The sequence below is a fragment of the Microtus oregoni genome, unplaced genomic scaffold (genome assembly GCF_018167655.1).
Source record: "Microtus oregoni isolate MIOR12 unplaced genomic scaffold, Mior012 000166F_ref0000362, whole genome shotgun sequence".
In the NCBI taxonomy this organism is placed as follows: domain Eukaryota; kingdom Metazoa; phylum Chordata; class Mammalia; order Rodentia; family Cricetidae; genus Microtus; species Microtus oregoni.
Genome location: NW_024544821.1, coordinates 451453 through 474550, shown reverse-complemented (window position 1 = coordinate 474550; position 23098 = coordinate 451453). Strand labels below are relative to the sequence as shown.

Here is a 23098-nt window from a genome sequence, read left to right as displayed (position 1 = left end):
GCACAGAAGACAGTGAGCAGCTGAGTCAGTGTGGTTCTTAATCCGGCTTTCTAGAGCTACTGCAGGAGCTTGTCCACTCCGAACAGAAGGCCCGGATCTCTTCCTACAGTGTTCTTCTCAGGCACAGACGGCTTTTGTGATAGCCTGTAGCGCCAATTGTACCAAGGACTTTCAAACTCTTTAAGCCAGTTACTTCTAATATGTTGAAGTTTTATATGTAAAAGCTTAATAATCTGTAAATTCTAAAAACTTCTAATATGCAAAAGTTTTTAAAACTTTAAATCCCAGTTGTCGCTAAGAGGAACTGGTTCTAACATACACCCCAGGTGTCAGTCTATGCATACTCAAGCCTTGTAAAATGGGACAGCACATGCTTTTAACTTATACACACCCTCTTGTATATACTATATTTTCTAGTTATTTATAATAGCTAAGACAATGTAAAAGACTGTTATTTCCCTCAGGGAATGATAGCAAAGAAAAAGACAGCATATTCAGTTAAAGGTGTAGTTCTAGTCTTTACACAGTGTGCCTGAGGCTGGTTGAGTCCGTGAATGTGTAGCCTATGGACACCAACTATACATTTAGGATTGAGAAAAAGAGATGCAAAACTAAACAATATAACTGAGAAACTGTCCCTACCAGATTGGCCTGTGGGCCAGCCTGGGCTGCATGTGCTTGATAAGGATTGATCAGGAGGACTCAGCCAACTGTGGCTGGTGCCACCCTTGGGCTGTGCTCGTAGGTCCTACAAGGAAGCAGGCTGAACAAGCCATGAGGAACAAGCCAGTAAGCAGATACCCTCCATGGCCTCTGCATCAGCTCCTGCCTCCAAGTTCCTGCCATGACTTCCCTTAGTGAAGGACTGTGATGTGGAACTATAAGCTGAAATAAACCCTTTCCTTTTCAAGATTCTTATGGGCATGGTGTTTTATCACAGCAATAGAAACCCTGGATAAGACACCAAAGAAGTTAAATACCATTTACAGGAATGAAAGAACAGACACTGTTTTGTCTGGAGAAGCATATTATCTATTGTACTTGGCTTGTGTCTTAACATCCATCTATACCACACAAACATCTTTGATTTTGAAAACTAAAAAGTTCAACTTCTTGTTACTTGAGTGTTTATGAACAGTCACACTGGAGCATACACACAGCATAAACATGTGTCTGTTACTATATTCATCATTTTTTGAGAAGATCCTTAATAAAGTTTGAAATAAGAAACGTCAATTTCCTCATCACCACATGCTACCTTCTAATCTGGAGACTGGGGAAGAGCTTCCCATAGCCAGGTGTGCTTGTGTGACTCTTCTGTGGTTCTTGAAATCTCCTTCAGTCTTCACTAGTTATAATCCCCAGAGGATGGCCAAGGGGACCGAAAGCAAAAGACTCTGAAGCTCTGAGAATGCCCTATCCCCAGCGGGACTTTGCACCAGGAGACATGTGTGTGAGCATGTATGTCAGTGCCTGTACATGTGTGAGTATCTGTGTTTGTGAGTGGGCTGGGGAGGAGGTGAGAAGCAAGTGTCTGAGGTGTACACTTCTCCCAAGGGTCACGGCTGCATACCTGCATCCTTTCCACCGGGTCTGCGAACGAGCTGGCTTTGTGGATGAGGTAAGTGTGCTCCATGTACTCAGTGAGCCGCTGCAGGAAGCTCAACGGCTCATTGAATATGACAGGCATTGTGATCTTAGACAGCTCCTGTGAGGAAGAAACGGAACCTGTTTTATCAATTTACAAACAGCAAATGTGTCTGCTGCTCTTTACATAGTGTTCCTGAAAAGGAAGAAACAGAAAAGCCCAACTCAAGAACGGAATTAAAACCAGTTCAGCTTATAAATCTTTACAAATATCTTACATTATGGAGTATCTAGCAATTCAAGAAAATACAAACCAAACATTCTTCTCGGCTTCACAGAATGCCCAACATAATGCAAGCATGAGTGGATGGCAGTGGTAAGTCTACCTCAGAGCAGCACAAGAAGTGGGTACAGGTGATGGGGGCACAAAAACCATCTTCACATTGGTGTTGAAAAGCTAACAGGGGGATAGAGGTGGCCCTGACACCTAGGGTTATTGCATAAGCAAACAAGACCCAATCAGAAACTGTCAAGCAAGCCACTAACAAGCAACTTTCCAGTTGTTTTCTTGTCTCTCTGGCAAGGCCAACCTTCTGAAACTTTCCCTGCCAACCCTTTTCACAGACTACTAACCAGCTGGGGTCTGGGGTGAAATCATGGGTCATCGTCAGCTCAGACAAACTCAAGACCACAATACACCTAAGTTCATCTCAAAACCCCCAACTTATTCTTAGATATATTTATCATGTGGGGATGTATGTGCTGATGTGTGTGTCCACAGGGCACATGAGGAGGGAGAGGTCAGTTTTCTCCTCCCACCATGTGGGTCCTCCTGTTTTACAGCAGGTGCCTTAACCCAGCAAACTATCTAGCTGGCTTTCACGTTCTCCTAGTCCCAATGGACTAGGGATCAGTCATATACACCACTTTTATGGTCATCCTGCCCACTGGACTAGGGATTAGTCATGTACATTTTTATGGATAATGTCTAAAAGAAACTTAAGGCCATTTTGGTTGACATTGTTTTTCTGAGCATATCACCCTTGCATAAGTGTGGGCTGACCTCAGAAGGATATCTGTTTATAAGATGATTTAGATCCCTCTGTCCACTGGACAGAGCTCTCTGACATGGACGTACCACCTTCCTCTCCGTTTACATGTACTGCCAGCAAGTATCATCACAGGTACTTTCAAAATGTCATTAAAAGCAAAAAACTTAGTACTCTAGAATGTTTCCCTTGGGGATCTGGCAGGATCCACCTGGCCAGGTAAACAGCCCAGGATGAATGCCGCCAGACTCAACTCTAGCTCTTCCCTACATCTGCCTCTTACTCTCCCACACAATTAAAATTATACACAGACTTCACAAAACTGCTATGAAGTGCAGTTAAAACAGCCAGAAAATGTAGACTAGGCAGGTAGCAGCTCAACACATCAAAGAGAACATTCCTGTCGCCTTAATAGGGAGAGGAGGAAGAAGGTTCAGCTATACATAGCCAAGATCGCATTCAACCCAGAGTTACCGTTACAGTAAGTCACAGACAATAGGACAACAAAGGCATCTTTTAACTAACATGTACCAGGCTTCTCTTTTCTCTTCCACTTAGAAACGTTCTTTACTTCTCTCTCCTCCCTCTTTCCTCCTCTTTCTCTATCACCACTACCAGAAGAACAGTATGAAAGCCAGCAGGTGGCTGGCTCTAAGAGGGATGGTGTACAGGATGTGGCGCACAGGGCACCAACTCAGAGTCGGGACATGAGCATACAACAGCCAGGAACAAACCCCATGTCAGCTACAAGCTCGGGAGCAAGGCGTGTCCATTAAGTGTATTCTATGAGGGACACCAACCACAGTACAAGCTGCAGATACACCAAAAGAGGGCTTTAACAACTCTTAGAACTTCAACAATTTTTATATACACCAAAAATGGTCTAAAAAATGAAATATTTAAGAAATAAAGTTTGAAAAACAGACTTTAATTAATCATATCTGAGAAAATTACCTTTCTGATTTTGATAGAAAACACACAGTTACCATCACCTATAACAAGACTATGCTATCCCCAGTAGAAGAATAGGCATTATAGGATATCAGAAACCGGGCAGTGGTAGTGCATGCCTTAATCCTAGCACTCGGGAAGTAGAGGCAGGCAGATCTCTGTGAGTTTGAGGCCAGCCTAGTCTACAAAGTGAGTTTCATAACAGGATCCAGAGTTACACAGAGAAAATCTGTCTTGAAAAACCATATATTACTTTGAGTAGTTATCAATTATTTATACTCCAAAAGTTATCATTGTTTTTCTCAATCAGAAAAAAGTTCAATTCTGAATAAATAAGACACAAAGCAACATTAAAAGAAACAATTTGTGATGGCACATGCCTTTTAATCCCAGAACTCATGAGGCAGAGACAGGTGGATCTCAGTGAGTTCAAGGCTAGCCTGGTCTACAGAGCAAGTTCCAGGACAACCAGAGCTATTCAGACAAACCCTGTCTCAAAAACCCAAACAAACCCAAACAAAACACCCAAAACAGTACTTAAATTTTGTTATGTATATATCTGTACAGACACATACTACAAGACTGGAACACCTAGAAGGTAACAATGGTTGTCTTCAGTTGGTAATGTAGGAATCTTAAATATCTTCTCTTGTCCATATGGAAATAATATAATTTATTTGAATTGTTACACTGAAAATATATTTTACTCACATAACATTAAATACTGAAATACAAATATTCAAATATAAACTTATGCAATTAATTAATAGCTAATTATTCTACATTTGAACATAAATAAGTGAAAATAAATATTAATAAAAACACAATATATAAGATCACACATAAAATTATGAAGCAAACCTAAGGAATATAAGTGCTAATAGTATATTTTAAGTATGCCTTTTTCTTACATGTGCATGTATTGTGTATATGCATATGTACTACATGCATTCTTGGGGCCCACAGAGCCAGAAGAGGACATCAGGTCCTCTGCAATTGGAGTTAAGGATGGTTTTGAGCCACCATGAAGATACTAGGAGCCAAACTCAGGTCCTCTGCATGAGCAGACAGTGCTGCTGAGCCACCTCTCCAGTCCCAATAATATTTTTCCCTACTCAAGTTTTCTCTGCTGTAGCAGGTTAAATCCATTTATTTATTTCACTCATGGAACGCTGCAAGCAGCAAGCATTACTTTCTTCGTGCTTTTATGTGCAACCTTTGTGTTTTGTGTGTAACATTTGGCACAACCTTGCAGGAAGTAAATATTGCACATGTTTCTGCTGAACTCTGAAAGCTGTTGAATGCGTGCTCAGCGTTCACACATCTTCAACTAAATAGAGACTGCTCTTCCCATCAGGAGTAGAACATGAGACGTGATAAACAGAGGCCATGAATTTAAGAATGAGGGTGCATGGGAGGGAATGGAGGACAGGGAAGGGGGAAATTACATAATTATATTTAAATTTCAAAATTAAATGTATATACACATATCCATACTCACATACATACATATACATCTGCATACATGCATACATACATACATACATACATACATACATCTCAAGTCCAAAGCAAAGGGGATAGAAGCTAATAACACCATACCCCCGAGGCTGATCTGCCTTACAACCCTCACATTTGGACAAGGGAGAGCAGTGATGGAGGTGGTCGATGGAAGAGCACAGCAAGTGCACCCCACAGTCCACACCTACCAAAGACAAAAGTTGGAAGAATGGAGTCTGAGAAGACAGAGTGGTGCTGCCAGGGCCCTGGGAAGGGCAACTGGTAGCTAGTGTTTAATGTGCAAGAAGAGTTCTGTGATAGGTGGTAGTGGGGAGATGACCCAGTGATTAGTACTTGTTGCTTAATCATGAGGACTGCAGTTCAGACCTCAGCACCCTGTAACAAGCAGAGTCTCATAAATACACATGTGAGCACACACATATACAAATAAACAAAAACAGTCCCACAAATGTGCATATGTTCATATACACACATACATAAACAAAAAACTTTTTTTTTTGGCTTCAGGGCATGAGATTCTTCCCTCAGGATTAAGAGCACAGTGTTATGAGAAGACTACTAGATGCTCTCTCTGACCTCTCCACATGTTCACAGACACCTCAACACCCCCACACACGTGATCACACACACACACACACACACACACACACACACACACACACACTTGGAAAAATTAGCTCCAAGAAAAAAATCCCCATCTAGATCATAGGCCTGAACTTGTTCTTTTTTTTTTTTGCTGTTAAATATTTATTTATTTATTTATTTATTTATTTATTTATTTATTTATTATGTATACAATATTCTGTCTGTGTGTATGCCTGCAGGCCAGAAGAGGGCACCAGACCCCATTACAGATGGTTGTGAGCCACCATGTGGTTGCTGGGAATTGAACTCAGGACCTTTGGAAGAGCAGGCAATGCTCTTAACCTCTGAGCCATCTCTCCAGCCCCCTGAACTTGTTCTTATAGCATAAACAAGACTAACCTTTCATCCCAAAGTGGGACAAGAGTCACAGCACTCCTCATAGGGTTTGAAAATAGTACATGAACTAATTCATATAAAATACTCACAAGTGGGCCAGACATACTAGGTGAGCCATAAAGGCTCAAAATTCCTAGGACCATCACTAGCAATGCACACAGGCTCAGTGATTCATGCAGGGTACCAGGAGTCAGCTGCCTGGACGGCAGCACAGCTCATGGCTAAAAACTTACAAAGCCTGAGAGTGCAGGAAGAGCTCCCATGTCAGCGGGAGGATCCACACACCAAGGGTGCAGGGTGACCCTCTCCTAATAGCAGCGTCAGGACCACTGCAAAGAATGTGATGAGGACAGGCTATTTCCAGGTCAGCACGCTTCCTGCTTTGTGAGTTACAGATTTATCTTAAAGGAATTTAAAGATTTATTTATTAAAACAATGAAGATTAGCTTTACCTGTTAAGTTCAACTCTAGATCTACCCCCACTGGAAAAAAACACAGGGACTAGGAATTTTTCACTGAATAAACAGATTACTGGGGTGGGGGTGTGTGGCCGTGCTTCCCTGGGGGCTTGACTTGCTATTACTAGGAATCCTGGCTTGGTGACATCCACTCTAAGCAACAATGTGTGCGCTGCTGTTTCTCCATGTGTCTTACAGGAAAAATCAAGAAATAATGGTGTGTCTACTAGCCATGGGCTGCTCCACACTGGCTGCCAATGCTTTTCTTCAGGAGACACATGAGTTTACCACTAGATTAATGGGCAGATTGTATCCTAGTAACTAAAAGTTCTCCAAGTTATACAAAGTTCTTTGAAAAAAACCTGTAATATAGAGCAATTTAAACACAGCTTTATTACAAGAACGCAGAATGTAAATGTTCAAGAAAAGGAAAAGCCAACCATCTTGGCCACATAAGAGATTAAGAAGGAGCTGGATGGTGATGCACGCCTTTATTCCCAGCCTTTGTGAGGCAGAGGCAGGAGGATCTCTGGAGTTAAAGCCTGGTCCAGGGATTCAAGACCCTGTCTCAAAAAAACAACCAAACACAAGAGAGAGAGAGAGAGAGAGAGAGAGAGAGAGAGAGAGAGAGAGGTAAGATACAGACACAAACACACAGAGAGACACAAACACAAACATGCATGTGCACACGCACACACAGAAAAAGAGAACAGGGGAAATGCATGCACATAGTCCAGATGGCCATGAAAACAACCTTGACCTCTCAAGAGCACACAGCAAGCTATTCTAAAGCATGCCAACTGGCTGCTTTATTTCCTCCATTGTCTGTAATTAATTAAAAATAATCTTACAGTCATTTTGGTTTCTAAAAGTTACAGGGCCCTAAGTAGATAATAAAAATGACACAAGGTACATTTCCCCTCTGCCCCACCTAGTCCTTAGTAATTGAAATATGTTGTTCCTTTTAATCCAGCAAACCTGGTGGTGGCATACCCTAGCTATTGAAAACAAATTAGCATGTGTGTATACCCCAGTAATAGGAAAATACGTATTCCAAAGTTCAAGTTTCAGAAAGAAACATTAGCTGGAAGACTTTTATCGCCAGACTGCCGTCAGCTGGAAAAATTAAATATTTATTCCAAGCAACTCTACCTTGTGACCTGGATAAAACAAAGTTTAAATTTATCCATGCAAATTAATAGCAAGCAATGATGCAATTGAAGAAACTCCTAATTGGAATTGCTCTCCAGTGGAAAAAGTGTAAAGAGAGACAAAGAAGGAAGGCCATCTCCTCTTCTGGCATGGTTCAAACCACTGACAAGCAAGGCCAAGTTTGAGCTCGGCTGAAATGAAAAATATTTTCTAAACATGAAGTCTATCATCTTAGTATCTAAATGTGCAAATGGCTAAGACGTGAGTTATCAAGAGAAAACTTGGGTGTTGGGGTGAGTCTGTCTACCCAGTCTTTCTCATAAACCATGCTATGACCTGAGTATTCCATGGGCTTCTGGGCTCTTCATGAATAATCAAGGGCCGGCAGCACTTTGGGCTGTTCCTTAGGAGGAAGGAAGATATAAGATAAAGCTGGCCCTGGATCCTTCTTCCAGGCCACCTTTGGTTCCCACAGCCGCAAAGAGGGTGGCAATGAATATTCCTTACATTTAAGACCTTGGAGGGCCAACTGCTATATTCTAATCTAGTGCCAGTCAGTGAGTCCCTCACTCCTGTCAAGAAATTGTTCATGTGCCTAGTAGTCTGTCATTAGCTGAGATGTTCTCATCCTTTGAATACATGACCGGCAGCACCCTGAGCAGCTAGAACACTGCAACACACTCTGGGAAAGACTGCTGTTCTGGTGACATAGCTGCCTCACCTCCATCCTCACAGTCATGTGATGGCATGTGGAAGATATGAACCTGGACACAGAGACAAAGCAACACGCGTCTGTGTGCTACACCAACTGCATGGGGCACCTTGAGACTATCAACAGGGAAACAAGAGGGAAAGAATGATGTGGGGAGTCCTTCTGTGCATGTGATGCTTTTATTGGTTAATGAATAAAGCTGAGTTGGCCTATGGCAGGGCAAAATATAGCATTCTAGAAGAGATATAGAGAGAGATTGGGCAGAGTCAAGGAGACGCCATGTAGCCGCCTAAAAAGTAAGAAGTAACAAACAAACCATGAGCCTCATGGTAAAATATAAAATAATAAAAATGGGTTAATTTAAGATGTAAGAGTTAGTTAATTAAAAACTTGAGCTAATAGGCCAAACAGTGTTATAATTAATATAGTTTCTGTGTGATTATTCTGATCTAGGTGACTAGGAAACAAAAGAACAGTCTCCGGTTACAAAAGAAAATACAAGAAAAGCTCCAGGGAAAAAACAAAAATTAAGTGATTGCTGCATGGTTTGTGAGCCGGGAGGTGCTATGAGCTGGCTGGGCAAGTGTTAGGAGAAGAAGTGGAAGGGAGGGAAGCCTGCCTGCAAGCCAACCCGGCAGCTTTCACACGACATCTGTTTCCCTTGGGGCAGCGCCTGGCTAAGTTCCACTGCTGTGCTTATCACTCCAAACGTCAAATACGAGAAGACACACCCTCCATCCACCGTGAGTTACTGTGAATACCCCTTCCATCCTTAATTACTGGAAATATTTTTGTGTGTGTGAAAGCCCTCAAGAGTTTCAATTCAAGGAGCAGCCATCGCCACTCACCACTGCACACCATGCCCCCTCAGCTAGGGACTGTGCAGCCCCAGAGTGACTTGTTGGAGATACCCTGATTGTGGATCATGATTCTCTGACAATGGTGGTGATGTCAAACTATTTTTACTACTTTGTGCTTCTGCTCTCGAGTCAGTATTAGTAACAGCAGGTGTGGCAAGCTCCCAACTTTCCCTAGCTTTCTACCTAGTGAAGTAAACATGTAGTTTTGAGGGAAGTAGTTACGGGCTCTGTGTTGAAGGCTTGGTCACTGGCAAGTGAACACAATCAGCCAGAGGTGACTAGGGCATAAAGATTCTGACTTCACTGACAGACTGCAAACCTGGTGGCAGCACTTGAGATGCGCTGGGGCAGGTCGCTGGAGTGTGTACTTGGAAGGGTGTCTTGTCCCTGGCCCCTTCCCATCTCTGTTTTCTGGCTGCCCTGAGTGAGTAGCCTCCCTTGCCATTCCCTCCAACCACAAGGACACTCTGCCTCATGGCATGGGGCCAGCCACCCTTTGACTAAAGCTCACAGAACAGGAAGGAGAATGCATCTTTTCTCCCTCCTGCTTCTATCGGGAAACTTGCCACAGTGTAGAAAAGTTCCTAACACATATCTCAGGGCTCAAGGTAACACAAAAGCATTTCATCCAAAAACACTATCTTGGCCAAAAGTATTTTAGGATAGAGGGAGTTTTCTGAATCCCTTCTAAAGGGCTGGGTACCACTGGGTCAAAGAACTGTGTGAGTGCGGATGGGTGAGCCCCAGAAAGTCTCTCACAGCGTTTCCCCCAAACCACGAGACCTGTGGCTGTCACAAAAGGAAGCAAAATCCTCTGTAAGGCTCCCATGGTTCTGTTTTTAAAAACAGTAAAAGGGGCTGGAGAGATGGCTCAGCGGTTAAGAGCATTGCCTGCTCTTCCAAAGGTCCTGAGTTCAATTCCCAGCAACCACATGGTGGCTCACAAACATCTGTAATGATGTCTGGTGCCCTCTTCTGGCATGCAGGCATACACACAGACAGAACATCATATACATAATAAATAAATATATTTAAAAAAAACAATAAAAGTCCTACTTGATTTGTCAGCTTATAGGTCATAACAAATTATTTTTGATAATGTACTCTAATTTTTGGCTCATAGCTAAGGGACAAAGAACTGAATGACAATCCTAGACATTAAAAATCCCACAAACTCCTACTCCCATCTGTCTATTAATATGCAAAGAGTTTCTTAATCTCGGTGTCTATTAAAGCAGCAAAAATTCACTGTCATTTTTGCAGCTGGAGATGCTACTCATTATCATGATGAATCTAACTGCAACAAGGTCATCTCATTCATACATAAATAATATCCTACATTTATGCTAATATTTTAGAAATATCACTGTTATACTATTTATAATAATGGCACAAAGAAACTTTCGGCACTAAAGTTTACGGTCATCGTAACATTCACTTTAGACACATATTGTGATAGTGAAATACAAAGTAATCAATAAAATACAGAGATAAAAATTAGTTCAATGCAATTTAATTATTTTGTGGAAATTAAAGTAAGAAATACAAAGTATAAAAGGAAATGGAACGTTACACTTTTGAACTATTCAAAAGCACCTTGATTATGTACTTAATCAAAAATATGGTAACACTTAGCACACGTCTGTGGTAGCAGATTCAACAGAACCCTTCAGAGTGCTACAGAACTTCCATTTTTAAAAGTCAGTATTCATAGGAGAGGAGGAGTGGATTGGGGTGGATAGAAGGAAGGTGGTGGTAGGGAACAAGAAGATAGGAGGGAGGGGAAACTGTGGTCAGCATGTAAAATATATGAAAAAACAGTAAGTCAACACTCATCATAAACCAGACCTTTTCATCTCTTACGGTGACTAAGCACTAAGGCCCCAGTACTGCCAGCGAGGGGAATGCACACAGGGTTAGGAGGCCCACTCTGAGTGCAAGTGGTCTTTGCCCTGGCCCACGTGCTGCTCTGTGTAGGCTGTGAGCAGGAACACCCAAGCTGAACTGTAGGTGGCCCTCCTGACAAAGCCTCAGCAACCAGGGACAGGGGAAGGGGCACAGGCTAAGGAGACCTTTGGGAAAAGACAATAAAGCAAAGGTTTCTGATAGCCAGGGCCACAGGAGTGCTGGGAAGCAGGGCAGGCTTAATGAAAGCTTTAATCACAAAGAGATTTATATCAGATTCTAGTTATATAAAGTGTTTATTTCATGGAATGTAATCTGATATTTGGTAACAAAAGCCTGTCTGAGACAAAGGAAAGGAAAAGAAAGGCTTCACAGGCATGAGAAATGTGAGATTCTATACTTTTTAGAAACAAAGCAAAATATAGTGGACTGGGGGCAGAGAGGCAGAGAGAGTGAACTCTTGCTGTAGTTAGATTACCTAGTTATGGGGGACCTGAAGGGAGAACACCGGGACCTTCTTATGGTCACAAAATCAGACGCCACCATCCCTAGCAGACAAGTTTCTCCTGTGAGTCTTGTTTTAGTTTTTGAGAAAGGGTCTCACTGTAACCCTAGCTGGCCTGGAACTCACTATTCAGACCAGGCTGAACTCCAAGCTGCAGAAATCTGTTCACCTCTGACTCCTGTGAGTTCTAAAGGTCATACTTCTAATTACACCATACATCATTGTATTAGCATGCCATTAACTAGAATTCAGATGGCCGAGGCCAGGGGCACTCACACACCGTCAGTCTGACCCAGTGCTCATGAACAGTGTAAGTAGGTCGGCCAGGACTAAGGGTCACATTGTCTCTGTTATTTTTAAAACTTCTAATTCAGGCATGGTGGTGAATGTTTGTAATCCCAGTACTTGGGAGGTTGAGGCAGGAGGATTCAGACTTCAAAATCAGCATAGGTTGCATACCAAGAGCCTATGAATCCAACCAACCAATGAAAATCTTATTACCAAATTAAGAGATCTCACAATGCTCAGGAAAGAAATAGGACTGCAGAAGGCATGCACCCCGGTTTTCAAACTCCGATTGGTACTAACTATTACAGAATCATGGGCATGAAGTAAAGGGTATTTTAAAATTCTTTAAAGGTATCAAAGCATAAGAATACTACTATTTTCTAAGTCTTGATGGTTTGAGGGCCAGGGTAAACAAGTATATATTAGTGAGTTATATAAAAAAGCACAATTTTCACTATGGTGATACCATTTACACTACTCTACCACAATATCTTGATTTCCACCTCTGTTGATGCCCAGCACTTACACCTCCTGACTCTTCCGCACCTCAAGAACAGTCACATGCTGCTGACGTCACAAACTCACATTAATAATCTACAATGTCAGCAGGGTCACCCCCAAATACTGCAGCTCTCTGCCCATGCTTCAGTCAGTCTACAGACAAGTTTCAAAACAGCCTATGGGGCTCTCCCAAGCCACACAGTTGTATTTGTTTTATTTATTTATGATTTGCTGGAGTGTTTATTTGCACACATAGCACTGTACCTAAAAATAAAGGCACAGTCATGTTCTCAAGAGAGCAACGACAGGCTTGATCCAACACGACGCCATCTTCTAACTCAGGAAGGAAGCTCTAATGTAGACAGTAACTTCTAAAGACAGTCATATTGATGGTTATCTCTGCGAACATTTACCACAAATGACACCACCATGGCCCCTGACATCTGCTGAGACAAGAGATACAGAAAAGCTGCAACTTCCATAACGCTCAGGAAGAAGAATGCCACATGACGTCAGTCTTAAGGCAGATGCAGTACTGGTTCTAAAGGAGCACAGACCGGCCTTATTCAAACCATGGGTTCTGATTTATCAGCAAGTTATGAATTCAGTATTGCTTTAATATTAAAAAAATCACTGTGGTAACGATAATTATTCTGTGAAATTGGTTTTCATTTTAGGAGCACATGCAGACTCACAGCTACATGTTACATGACAAGATAAACACATCGTTTGAAGGTCTGAAAAATACTGACTTCGCAGAAAACAAATGTTTGTCTTGAATCCTCAGTTATAAAGAGAGTATTAAAGTTAGTAACAAATGACTTGTATTAGCCCACAGCTCACTGGGTGTATAATCACCATCTTCTTTGAACGCATTATTTGCCATATGTTTCCTGTCTTGGATCCTAATATGACTGAAGGAAATTTAAAGCATACACCGACTCTCAGTTGGTATTACTGCTAACACAGGGACTACTATGCATTGAGCACTGTGCTGATGTAGCAAATATCTAGACATATACCGACGACCTATCTTTGTGCACATCTCTAAGGCATGAACTAGTGACTGGATTTGATGCAGGAGGCAGCATGGCACAGGGGCGAACACCTGACCAGTCTCACAGTAAGGAGTGGCAGGACCGAGACCAAACTCCAGCTTCCCAAGCTCAACTGGATCATTCTCTGTGAAGGATTCAGAAGACTGCTTTAAACTGGATTTTTCTAGATGAGCTCCTTGGAAGTGGCACTGAGGAAGTTTCTGTTGACGGTGCCCAATCTCAGAGCAAAGGAACACTAGGAGAACTTGGGGGTAGGCAGAGTGGCTGAACATCCTAATGCAGCATTCACTCAGGCTGGATCCTTGGCACCTTGAGATCCATGTTATTCAATTATCATCATTCTTCATGGTCGAAGATCACACCAGGAAGAGACCGCTAGACTAGCATCAAGTGGCAGAACTGATCAGTAAGAGGAAATTCTGCCACTGTCCTTCCTCACCCAGATTAGCCCACCCCAGCCTATGCCCTGACAATGCAGCAGAGACGCAATCCGTAATCCACCACACAACACTGACACAGCCAGAGACAGAAGACGGCTCTGCAGAGCTCCAAGCAAAGTAAGAATTTATGTAGTGGCTCTGTTCTTGGAGAGAACCTCTAAGGTGATGTATAGAGAAATACAGATTCAGCATGCTATAAAAGAAAAGTATTTTCTTATCTGAAAGTCACATTAAAAGCCCCTTTAAACAGTATGAAAAGAAATCCAGATTCTTCCAGAAAAACCTAGTGGAAGGCTAAATTTCTTACTCTCATGGGTATTCTGACAACAGGTCGGCCACACTCCCATGTTATTTTTTCAAGATCCCCTTCCTAAGGATACACAATCAAACAGGCAGCCACTCAACTCAGAGAGGAAGCAGAAGCTGACTCACCATCCCAATGCATTTTCTGAGGATGCTCCAGATGCTGAAATCGTTTCTGGAGAACATGGGTGAAGGCAGGCTTGTTCTGGAAAATATAGAAATGATTCATTTTAATGCCGACGACACTGGAAAGAAAAGCATGCTGTCACTGATGCAAGTACAGGCATGCAGTGCAAAAAAGTACATTGTCACAGACAGAGCAAATCAGGGTCATACACTGGTTCACTGCTGGTCTGACCCCTGGTAAGTTCCGAGCAGATCAACAGGCCCTCTGTATTCAGCACTGCAGTGAATGCCATGCCGTTATCTTTCCTGGTCCTTGGGACAAGGCCAGATCACCTCCCCTCTAAAGAACCCCCATATGTTCTTTCATGTGTTGGCATATCTGCTTCTGTTACCTGACTCAAACCCTACCAGCTATACTGTGATCCAACAAACCACCATATTCTAACTACGGGACACAAAATGCCATCCTAAAGCTCCTTAGAAAATTAATGGAGAAATGCAAACAAATGATCAAAATGGAAAGGAAAGCTGATATGGGATTCCCCTCTGTATGCTGTGAATATCATTGGTTAATAAGGAACTGCTTTGGGCCTAGAGCAGAGCTATAGGGGAACAGAGCTGGGCAGAGAAAACTAAGCTGAATACTGGGAGAAAGAAGGGCAGAGTCAGAGAGAAGCCATGGAGCTGCTGCCGGAGACAGACACACTGAAACTTTGCTGGTAGGCCATGACCTCGTGGTGATACACAGATTAATGGAAATGGGTTAAATTAATATGTAAGAGTTAGCCAATAAGAAGCTAGAGCTAACGGGCCAAGCAGTGCTTTTAAATAATATAGTTTCCATCTGATTATTTCAGGGCTGAGCAGCTGGGAACCAACAAGCAGTCCCTCCAACAGAAAGCTAAAGCTCTGTATCATACATTCAAACCTTCCCAGGCACTGACATGGAAAGAAACTGAGAAACCCCATCTACTGGAAGACATCAATAGAGGAGCAGTTTCAAGGCCTCTGCAGAGCTCCGGGAGCAGCAAGATGTACAGTGCTGTCCAGAGCAGGGTCTCCAGCTTGGATTTCAGGCATTCAGAAGCCAGGCCTGGTAGGCAGGGGTCCAAACCCACCCACACAGATTAGAAGAGCAGTCCTATGGTAAGGGAGGACAGGGTCTGCCAGTAAGGGGTGTCAGCTTCCTAGCTGCTTTCTAAGAGATATTCACACATAACAATCAAAGAAGGTACTGTAACACATGCGCATAGTCCTAGCATGGAGACAGTGGGGCCAAAGGATAACAAACAGAGAGGGAATTGTGTCTCCGTAAACAAAGCAAGGGACTGGAGAGAAAGAGCAGTAAAGAGCACTGGCTACTCTACCAGAGGACCTGTGTTCCATTCCCAGCACACACATGGTGGCTTAAAACCATCCATGACTCCCGTTCTAAGGAATCTGCACTCTCTTCTGGCCTCTGCAGGTGCCAGGCATGCACATGGTACACTGACATGCACTCAAGCAAAACACTTATGCATAGAAAATAAATTTAAAAAGAAAACCACAGCTACCAACAAAACCCAAAATACCCAACAAAACCATTATCGTCTAAAGAGCCCCTATATCAATTTGAACTGTAATTGGATTTTCAGTTTTGAAGCAAATATCACTTCAAAACCTTTATGGTGAAATTCTTCTAGATCTTTCTTGTCAGGAACACATGCTACCCATTTGCCAGAGTCATAAATCAGTCAATATGCTAAAGCAGGGGCCACAGCCAGTATTTAAACTATATCCCCCAATCTCCAAGACTACCAGTCTCTAACATGGACAACACATCCCAGGAGCACAGATCCCTAATACTGTCTCCCACAAGAATTCATAATATGGTGTTAGCCATGTACATAAGCAATGTCTTCCCTCTCCTGTCCATGAAGCAGGTTATTTGAAATGTAGTTAAGGCCTTGTCAATTGCAATCCTGAGGTATGCTTCATACAGACTGAGGGAGGGCAGGGATCACTCCCAACAAGTGCTTACATTAAATGTATAGGTATATACTACTGTTCTGGCTGAAGACTAGACAGAGGCAACACAGACAACAAATGCCTTGGAGATATGTGTTTGTGACAGGTTTGTTATGTAGCCAAGGCTGACTTCAAACTCCATGTACAGGATCCTGGCTAGCCTTGAACTTTCAATCTTTCTGCCTCTGTAGTACTGGGATTACAAGTGTATACCACCACCTGGCTGTCAGATGCATTTTTTAAAAACAGAAGATAAAGACTTCAATCTTGGTAATAACCATTTAGAAATTGCCACAGTCTTGCCACCAGGAGTCCCAATTGGAATATCCTCTACTTACAAAAATGTACTAATTACTTATTTACAAGAAATCCAAATCATTAGCAATGATATCTAATCCAAACAAAACTAGAAAGCAAAGGTGGAAGGAATTATGAATGGTAAACACTTATACAGACTGTTGCTTTCTTAAGTGGGCCATGTAGAGCCAGGTGCAAACCTTATTCTGCCCACACTGTGTTATCAACTGGCCAGAAACTCTGAGAGGAATTCTGGCCTACTGGAATAGATGCTGTGCAGAAGTCTTGTATCAACAATGACCTCAAAGCTGCTGACCAAGATCTAAGGCTGCAGAGCTGCCAGGAGGACAGGTGCAACGGCAGAATGTGCAAGGAGGCACACAGCCAAAACAGTGCCAAGAGGCACACAAACTGGGACCCAGATCTAGAGCCATTTCAACAGTCTTTAACATTGCTATGTAGGACTAACCAGATCCCAAGAAAACTGTCTAGAAAAAGTGTCTACCCAGTAGCAAAGGAAATAGGTGTTCTAAAAGAACACAGGAAGTAGGAAGTGAGAGGAGCAGCACAGAAGGGGTCTGGGAGTATAGCATGTTGAGTGACAGGTATAAAACCATCCTTGCAAAACCCCTACTATCCCACCCTCCCTGACCTGTCTCTTACACCCTCTTCCACAGCACTGATCATGTGACACCTGAATAATCTGTTTATCCGTGACTTTGACCCAATCGGGATGGAAGGTCCCAGGAGTCTGGGTTTCAATCCACTGCCACGGTAGATGCCTAAAACGGTTCCTAGCACACTAGAAGTGTTTGCTGAATAAACTCTGGATTGTTTAAGTCTGCTAGTAGAAATTTTCTCTTCCAGAAAATGTTTGGCTTTCTGTGTACCCAAGGCAATAGGAATTAACTACAGGTGCAAGCAGAAATTGGGGCAGTTGACCTGAAGGGGAGGGAGTCTGTCCATCTGAGGAAAGGTTTCTGGCAGAGGCTGCATAAGGCATGACCAGGAGTGCTGGGCAGGCTACAAGAGACCAAGACTGACCCCACAGAGTGACCTGCCCAATGTCAATGATGCCAAGGGTATGCAGCCATCCCTGCTAGATGAACACAGAGAGAACAGTATGCATAATTTCAAATGTAGCAAGACCCAGGCTAATCAAGTAAAAAGGAAAGAAGCAAACAAATTTTAGTCATTATTGGGGGAGGGGACTATGAAATGCTCCCGAAATCTCTTCTGCCAAACACCTGGTTCCCAGCCAGCAACTTCTTATTGTGGATATTGAGGAGGAAGAGCTGTCTGCTGGAAGAATTAGGCAGTGGGACATGCTTTCGAAGGCAAAGCCAGTCCTGTCCAGAGTCTCCTACCCCCAGGGGAACCGAGGACCAAAGACTGAGTCCTATGGAACTAAGAACCAAATAAACCTTCCCTCAAGTTTTATGTAAAACTTTTTAAGGTTTATTCATTGAGAATATCATACACATATACAATGTATTTTGATCATCTCCTCTGGGAATACCCCCAGCATGCTCTCCCTTCCAACTTTATGCCCACCTCCAATTCCAAGTCCAAAAGCAGTGCTGCCCAAACGTGTATGAGTCTAAGTCACCTATGGGAAGGAGGTCAAGCAAATAGAAGCCATACCCCTGCAGAAAACTGACTCTCCCTCCCTTAGCACATCAGCTGCCAATAGCTGTTCAGCTATGGGTGAGGCTGTAGTGAGCCTCCCTCCACCTGTGCATAATGTCAAGTATCTTGACCTTCTGAGGTCTTGCCAGGGATTCTGCCATTGCAATGAGCAAGTTAACACTGTAAGAAAGTGCTACAACTAAGCATCATTTTGTCCATGCACACAGTTTACAGTGTCTGTAAATGCAGGCACTTTACACTCACAGAACATCAACTCCGCTGAGCCCCAAGTCAAATGTAGCTAGAAGAACGCAAGGCTGTACAGTGGGAAATGCCTGCTGCTTCCTTGCAGCATACACTAGTGAAAACGGAATGCCTTAGCTGCACGAGCCACATTCAACAGCGCTAAAGCCACCAGGGCACAGCAGCTGTCATACCAGTGGTCACTTCTTAGGATTGTGCTGGAAGACAAACTACTCAAGAGTCCAAATTCAAGGAGAACAAAAAACCAGCTCACAACCTGCTCAAGAAAATGCTCCAATCTGCAGTGCCAAAGAGAGAGGGAAGAAGAGCAAAGAAAGGATGGAGGTAGATTAAGTTAAAAATATTTGTATTGAGAAGAACTTCCGTATTTTAAACTTTCTTTTTTTTTTAAATTTATTTATTTATTAAGGATTTCTGCCTCGTCCCCACAACCGCTTCCCATTTCCCTCCCCCTCCCCCGATCAAGTCCCCCCCCCTCATCTGCTCGAAGAGCAATCAGGGTTCCCTGACCTGTGGGAAGCCCAAGGACTGCCCACCTCTATCCAGGTCTCGTAAGGTGAGCATTCAAACTGCCTAGGCTCCCACAAAGCCAGTACGTGCAGTAGGATCAAAAACCCACTGCAATTGTTCTTGAGTTCTCAGTATTCCTCATTGTCCGCTATGTTCAGCTAGTCCGGATTTATCCCATGCTTTTTCAGACCTAGGCCAGCTGGCCTTGGTGAGATCCCAATAGAACATCCCCATTGTCTTAGTGTGTGGGTGCACCCCTCGTGGTCCTGAGTTCCTTGCTCGTGCTCCGTCTCCTTCTGCTCCTGATTTGGACCTTGAGATTTCTGTCCGGTGATCCCGTGTGGGTCTCTGTCTCTGTCTCCTTTCATCGCCTGATGAAGGTTAATATTCCTGAGGATGCCTATGTGTTTGTCTTTGGATTCACCTTATTTAGCTTCTCTAGGAACATGAATTATAGGCTCAATGTCCTTTATTTATGGCTAGAAACCAAATATGAGTGAGTACATCCCATGTTCCTCTTTTTGGGTCTGGCTTACCTCACTCAGGATAGTGTTTTCTATTTCCATCCATTTGTATTAGGAGACAAGGAAAAAAATAGAGTAGTCCCTGTGTTACTGGGTAGTGGTGTTAGCTCAAGGCAGGAGTCAGAAGGGCTCAGCAGTGAGCACAGACAGGCTATTCTCCTCCCTGAGTCCATCTGAGGGTTATTATCCCACAGTCTAAGAAGAAAACACCCTGTACCAGGGGCTGACAGTGTTCTGTCTGGCTCAGTTCTGGACCATACAGATGACATTATGACTGCCCGCACAACAACACAGCATGTGGATTCTGAATGAGAAGTCACCTCACTTGTATTATCTTTGTAATGGTATTGTCAATACTTGTCCCACCATAGTCATCCTGCTCAACACTCTTCAGACAGTTCAAATTGAACCAAACGAGTTCCAACTAAGTAATGCTAGCTTCACAAATCCCTGTAGGAAAAACGGGGCTAGGGTCTGCAAACCACCTCCTACCTTTGACCCATACTCGGACAGCTGAAACCCTAAGAGAAACTCCACACACCAGGCCTTGAAAATTCACAAAACTCAGAGATTCATCTCTTTGCAGACACCCCCACTGGCCTCCTGTTTGTGTCCAATAGGCCACCATGTTAAGTACAGAGTACCATCAAGATGATAATAATGATGATAAAGCAAGACAGGCAAAACTAAGCTTTGACCAGAACAGAGGCACTGGGAGTGCCCTCCATTCAAGTCCATCCCCTAATTCCCAGGGGGCAATAAACACACCCATAGAGTATATGAGCAGACACCTGGGACAGAACCAGTTATACAGCACTCTTGCCACTGGTTCACTAGGAGTTTTAGCAAATCTCCCAATTCAAGAGTACATTGCTGTACAATACATCTTATTTGGCCAAGCCAGAAATAGTTTGATCCATACACAGATAAGCCAAAGTCAGACAGTGGTCCAGGATATTAAACAGAGAAGACAGAAAGAGAAAATCAGTCACAGAAGAAATTCGAGGAAAAGAACGCTAGAGACAATTAAGGAAAGGGTCAACCTTGGACAGTGTCTATTGATGTGGTTGATGTTCTACACTCAGGGAAGTACTGGGGTAGTTGGGCACCCTGAACACCAGCCTAGCAGAGTAAAACGACATCTCAGACACACTACAAATCTAGTCCCTTCAGGATGCTGCAAACATTCCTGATTAAAAAGAAAAAAATAAAAAACCAGAAACAAACAAAATCAGTGACTTAGTTCCTGATGTACAAGTCCTAATTCAAAGAATAAAATGCCATGAAAAGACCAAGACAAACTTGTGTTCTCACCAAACTACCAATCCTAGAATGATGGCACCAAATGACAAAGATCTAGAAAAAAATTAAAGGTTAAAGAATTCAAAATAGTAAGTATGTTCAAAGAAATGAATTAGAATACAAACACAAATATTAAAATCAACACAGGATATGAAAATGGGACTAGAAATATTTATGAAAACCAAAATGAAGGAAATGATAGATCAATAAATCAAATAGCTCAATAGAAAGTCACACCAACAAAATAGAAAAGGATGAAAGAGCCGGGCGGTGGTGGCGCACGCCTTTAATCCCAGCACTTGGGAGGCAGAGGCAGGCGGATCTCTGTGAGTTCGAGACCAGCCTGGTCTACAAGAGCTAGTGCCAGGACAGGCTCCAAAACCACAGAGAAACCCTGTCTCGAAAAACCAAAAAAAAAAAAAAAAAAAAAAAAAAAAAAGAAAAGGATGAAAGATAAGGTGGAACATTTGGAGGGTATACTGGGAATCAAAGGTTTATTTGGGGATCATAGCAAGGGTGTTGGGGAATGATGGCTTATTTGATGGGCTAAGCAAAACTAAGGATTTATGAAGAAGTCTTAAAGAAATCACTAGTTTATAAGCCAATTAAAACCCTAATTTAAACAAAAGGAGTTTTTTTGTTTTGTTTTGTTTTTTGTTTTTCGAGACAGGGTTTCTCTGTGGCTTTGGAGCCTGTCCTGGAATTAGCTCTGTAGACCAGGCTGGTCTCGAACTCACAGAGATCCACCTGCCTCTGCCTCCCGAGTGCTGGGATTAAAGGCGTGCGCCACCATCACCCGGCACAAAAGGAGTTTAAACAAAAGTACAGCCTCAGGAGTGAGCAATTTTGCTCCCAGAAGACAAGGATTAGTACATGAAAATCTCACTCTGGGTATGGGTTACCTTTGTACAAGACACTGTTCAGGGAGGTCCCAGAGCCACCCAGGCTATGGCCACTGCTCTTAGTTGCTCACTAACACTGTTTGGTAAGACCCTATTGTTGAAGACACAACACATTTTTTGGTTTCAGGATACAGAAAAATCAATCATAAGCCCACCAGGAAACCTCTTTCTGTTGACTAGTTTCACTGTGCTAGAAGGCACTACACAGGCTGCTGGGTGAGAAAATACAGACACGAGGTCTTACCTAGCACTGGATTCTGCACCTTATCATACGGACCTGCCAGGCAAGGCACAATAGTGGCATGACTATTCCATGGTAATCACCCACTTTCTGACTGAACCTGAGGCGAGCTACAAAGGGTCGAGCTTGTATCTTATACTGCAATCCTAGTCAAAAGCCCATGGTTGAGGAGTCGCAAGGCCTAAAACAGAACCTACTGTAGCTTTTCTGTTAAATGTCCCCATTGCCAAACTGCATTCTAAATATTTACCTTTGAACCCACTTATGCTACTCTCTACTTGGGCCATCCGTTTTGACGTAACTGCCCACATGCTGAGAATAAGGGACTGAATGCTTAGCCATAAATAGCACGTCTGTATTAGCCTTGTTGACCCCGAGGTTCAGTCAACACAAAGATGAGGGGGCAGAAAGAACACTGACGAGGAGCACTGTGGAAGGCTATCTCCTACACATGATATGACCATGCCACACATGAGCTCACAACAGCTATAGTCACCTACAAAATCATGACAACCAAAATTCCAGCTTGGGGTGGGGGAAGGACCCATATAGTCCCATCCCTGCCAAGAAGTCATGGGTACCAGTCACCTGGGAAAGGGAGATCCACTTATCCTTGGAGATGTGATCACCTGTAGGTTGCCCATACCCCCAGTAGTTGGCCCCATACCAGGCACATATGAGCAACAATAATTGGACCCAATGGAGAATTTATATAAAGTGTAAGGGGGCACAATAAGTTGGTAGGGAGTTGTACTAAGGGCTATGGTAGAATGAGAATGGCTTCCATAGGTTGGTATGTTTGAATGCTCGGTCCGCCATTGGTGGAACTAATTGGGAAATTGGGAAGGACAAGGATGTGTAACTTTGTTAGACAAGGTGTGTCACTGGATGCTCCTTTCATTCTCAGTGTGTCTCTCTCTGCCTACTTGCAGATCAAGATATGAGCTCGTAGCTCTTCCTGCTTCTGTGTTTTTGCTTTGTCATCATGGACTCTAACCCTCTGAAACTGTAAGCCTAAATGTAAT

At 43.0% G+C, this 23098-nt stretch overlaps 1 protein-coding gene across 4 annotated transcripts in view; it reads right to left on the bottom strand.

The window, feature by feature from the left end:
• LOC121445216 (oxysterol-binding protein-related protein 1-like) overlaps positions 1–23098 on the bottom strand; it is a 189042-nt gene that overhangs the window by 14365 nt on the left and 151579 nt on the right. For all 4 annotated transcript variants that reach the window (XM_041647234.1, XM_041647235.1, XM_041647236.1 and 1 more), the window contains 2 exons: positions 14401–14476; positions 1574–1708 (listed from right to left, as the gene is read on the bottom strand). In XM_041647234.1, coding sequence (XP_041503168.1) covers positions 1574–1708; positions 14401–14476 — 211 coding nt within the window. The remainder of the gene's footprint in view (positions 1–1573; positions 1709–14400; positions 14477–23098) is intronic.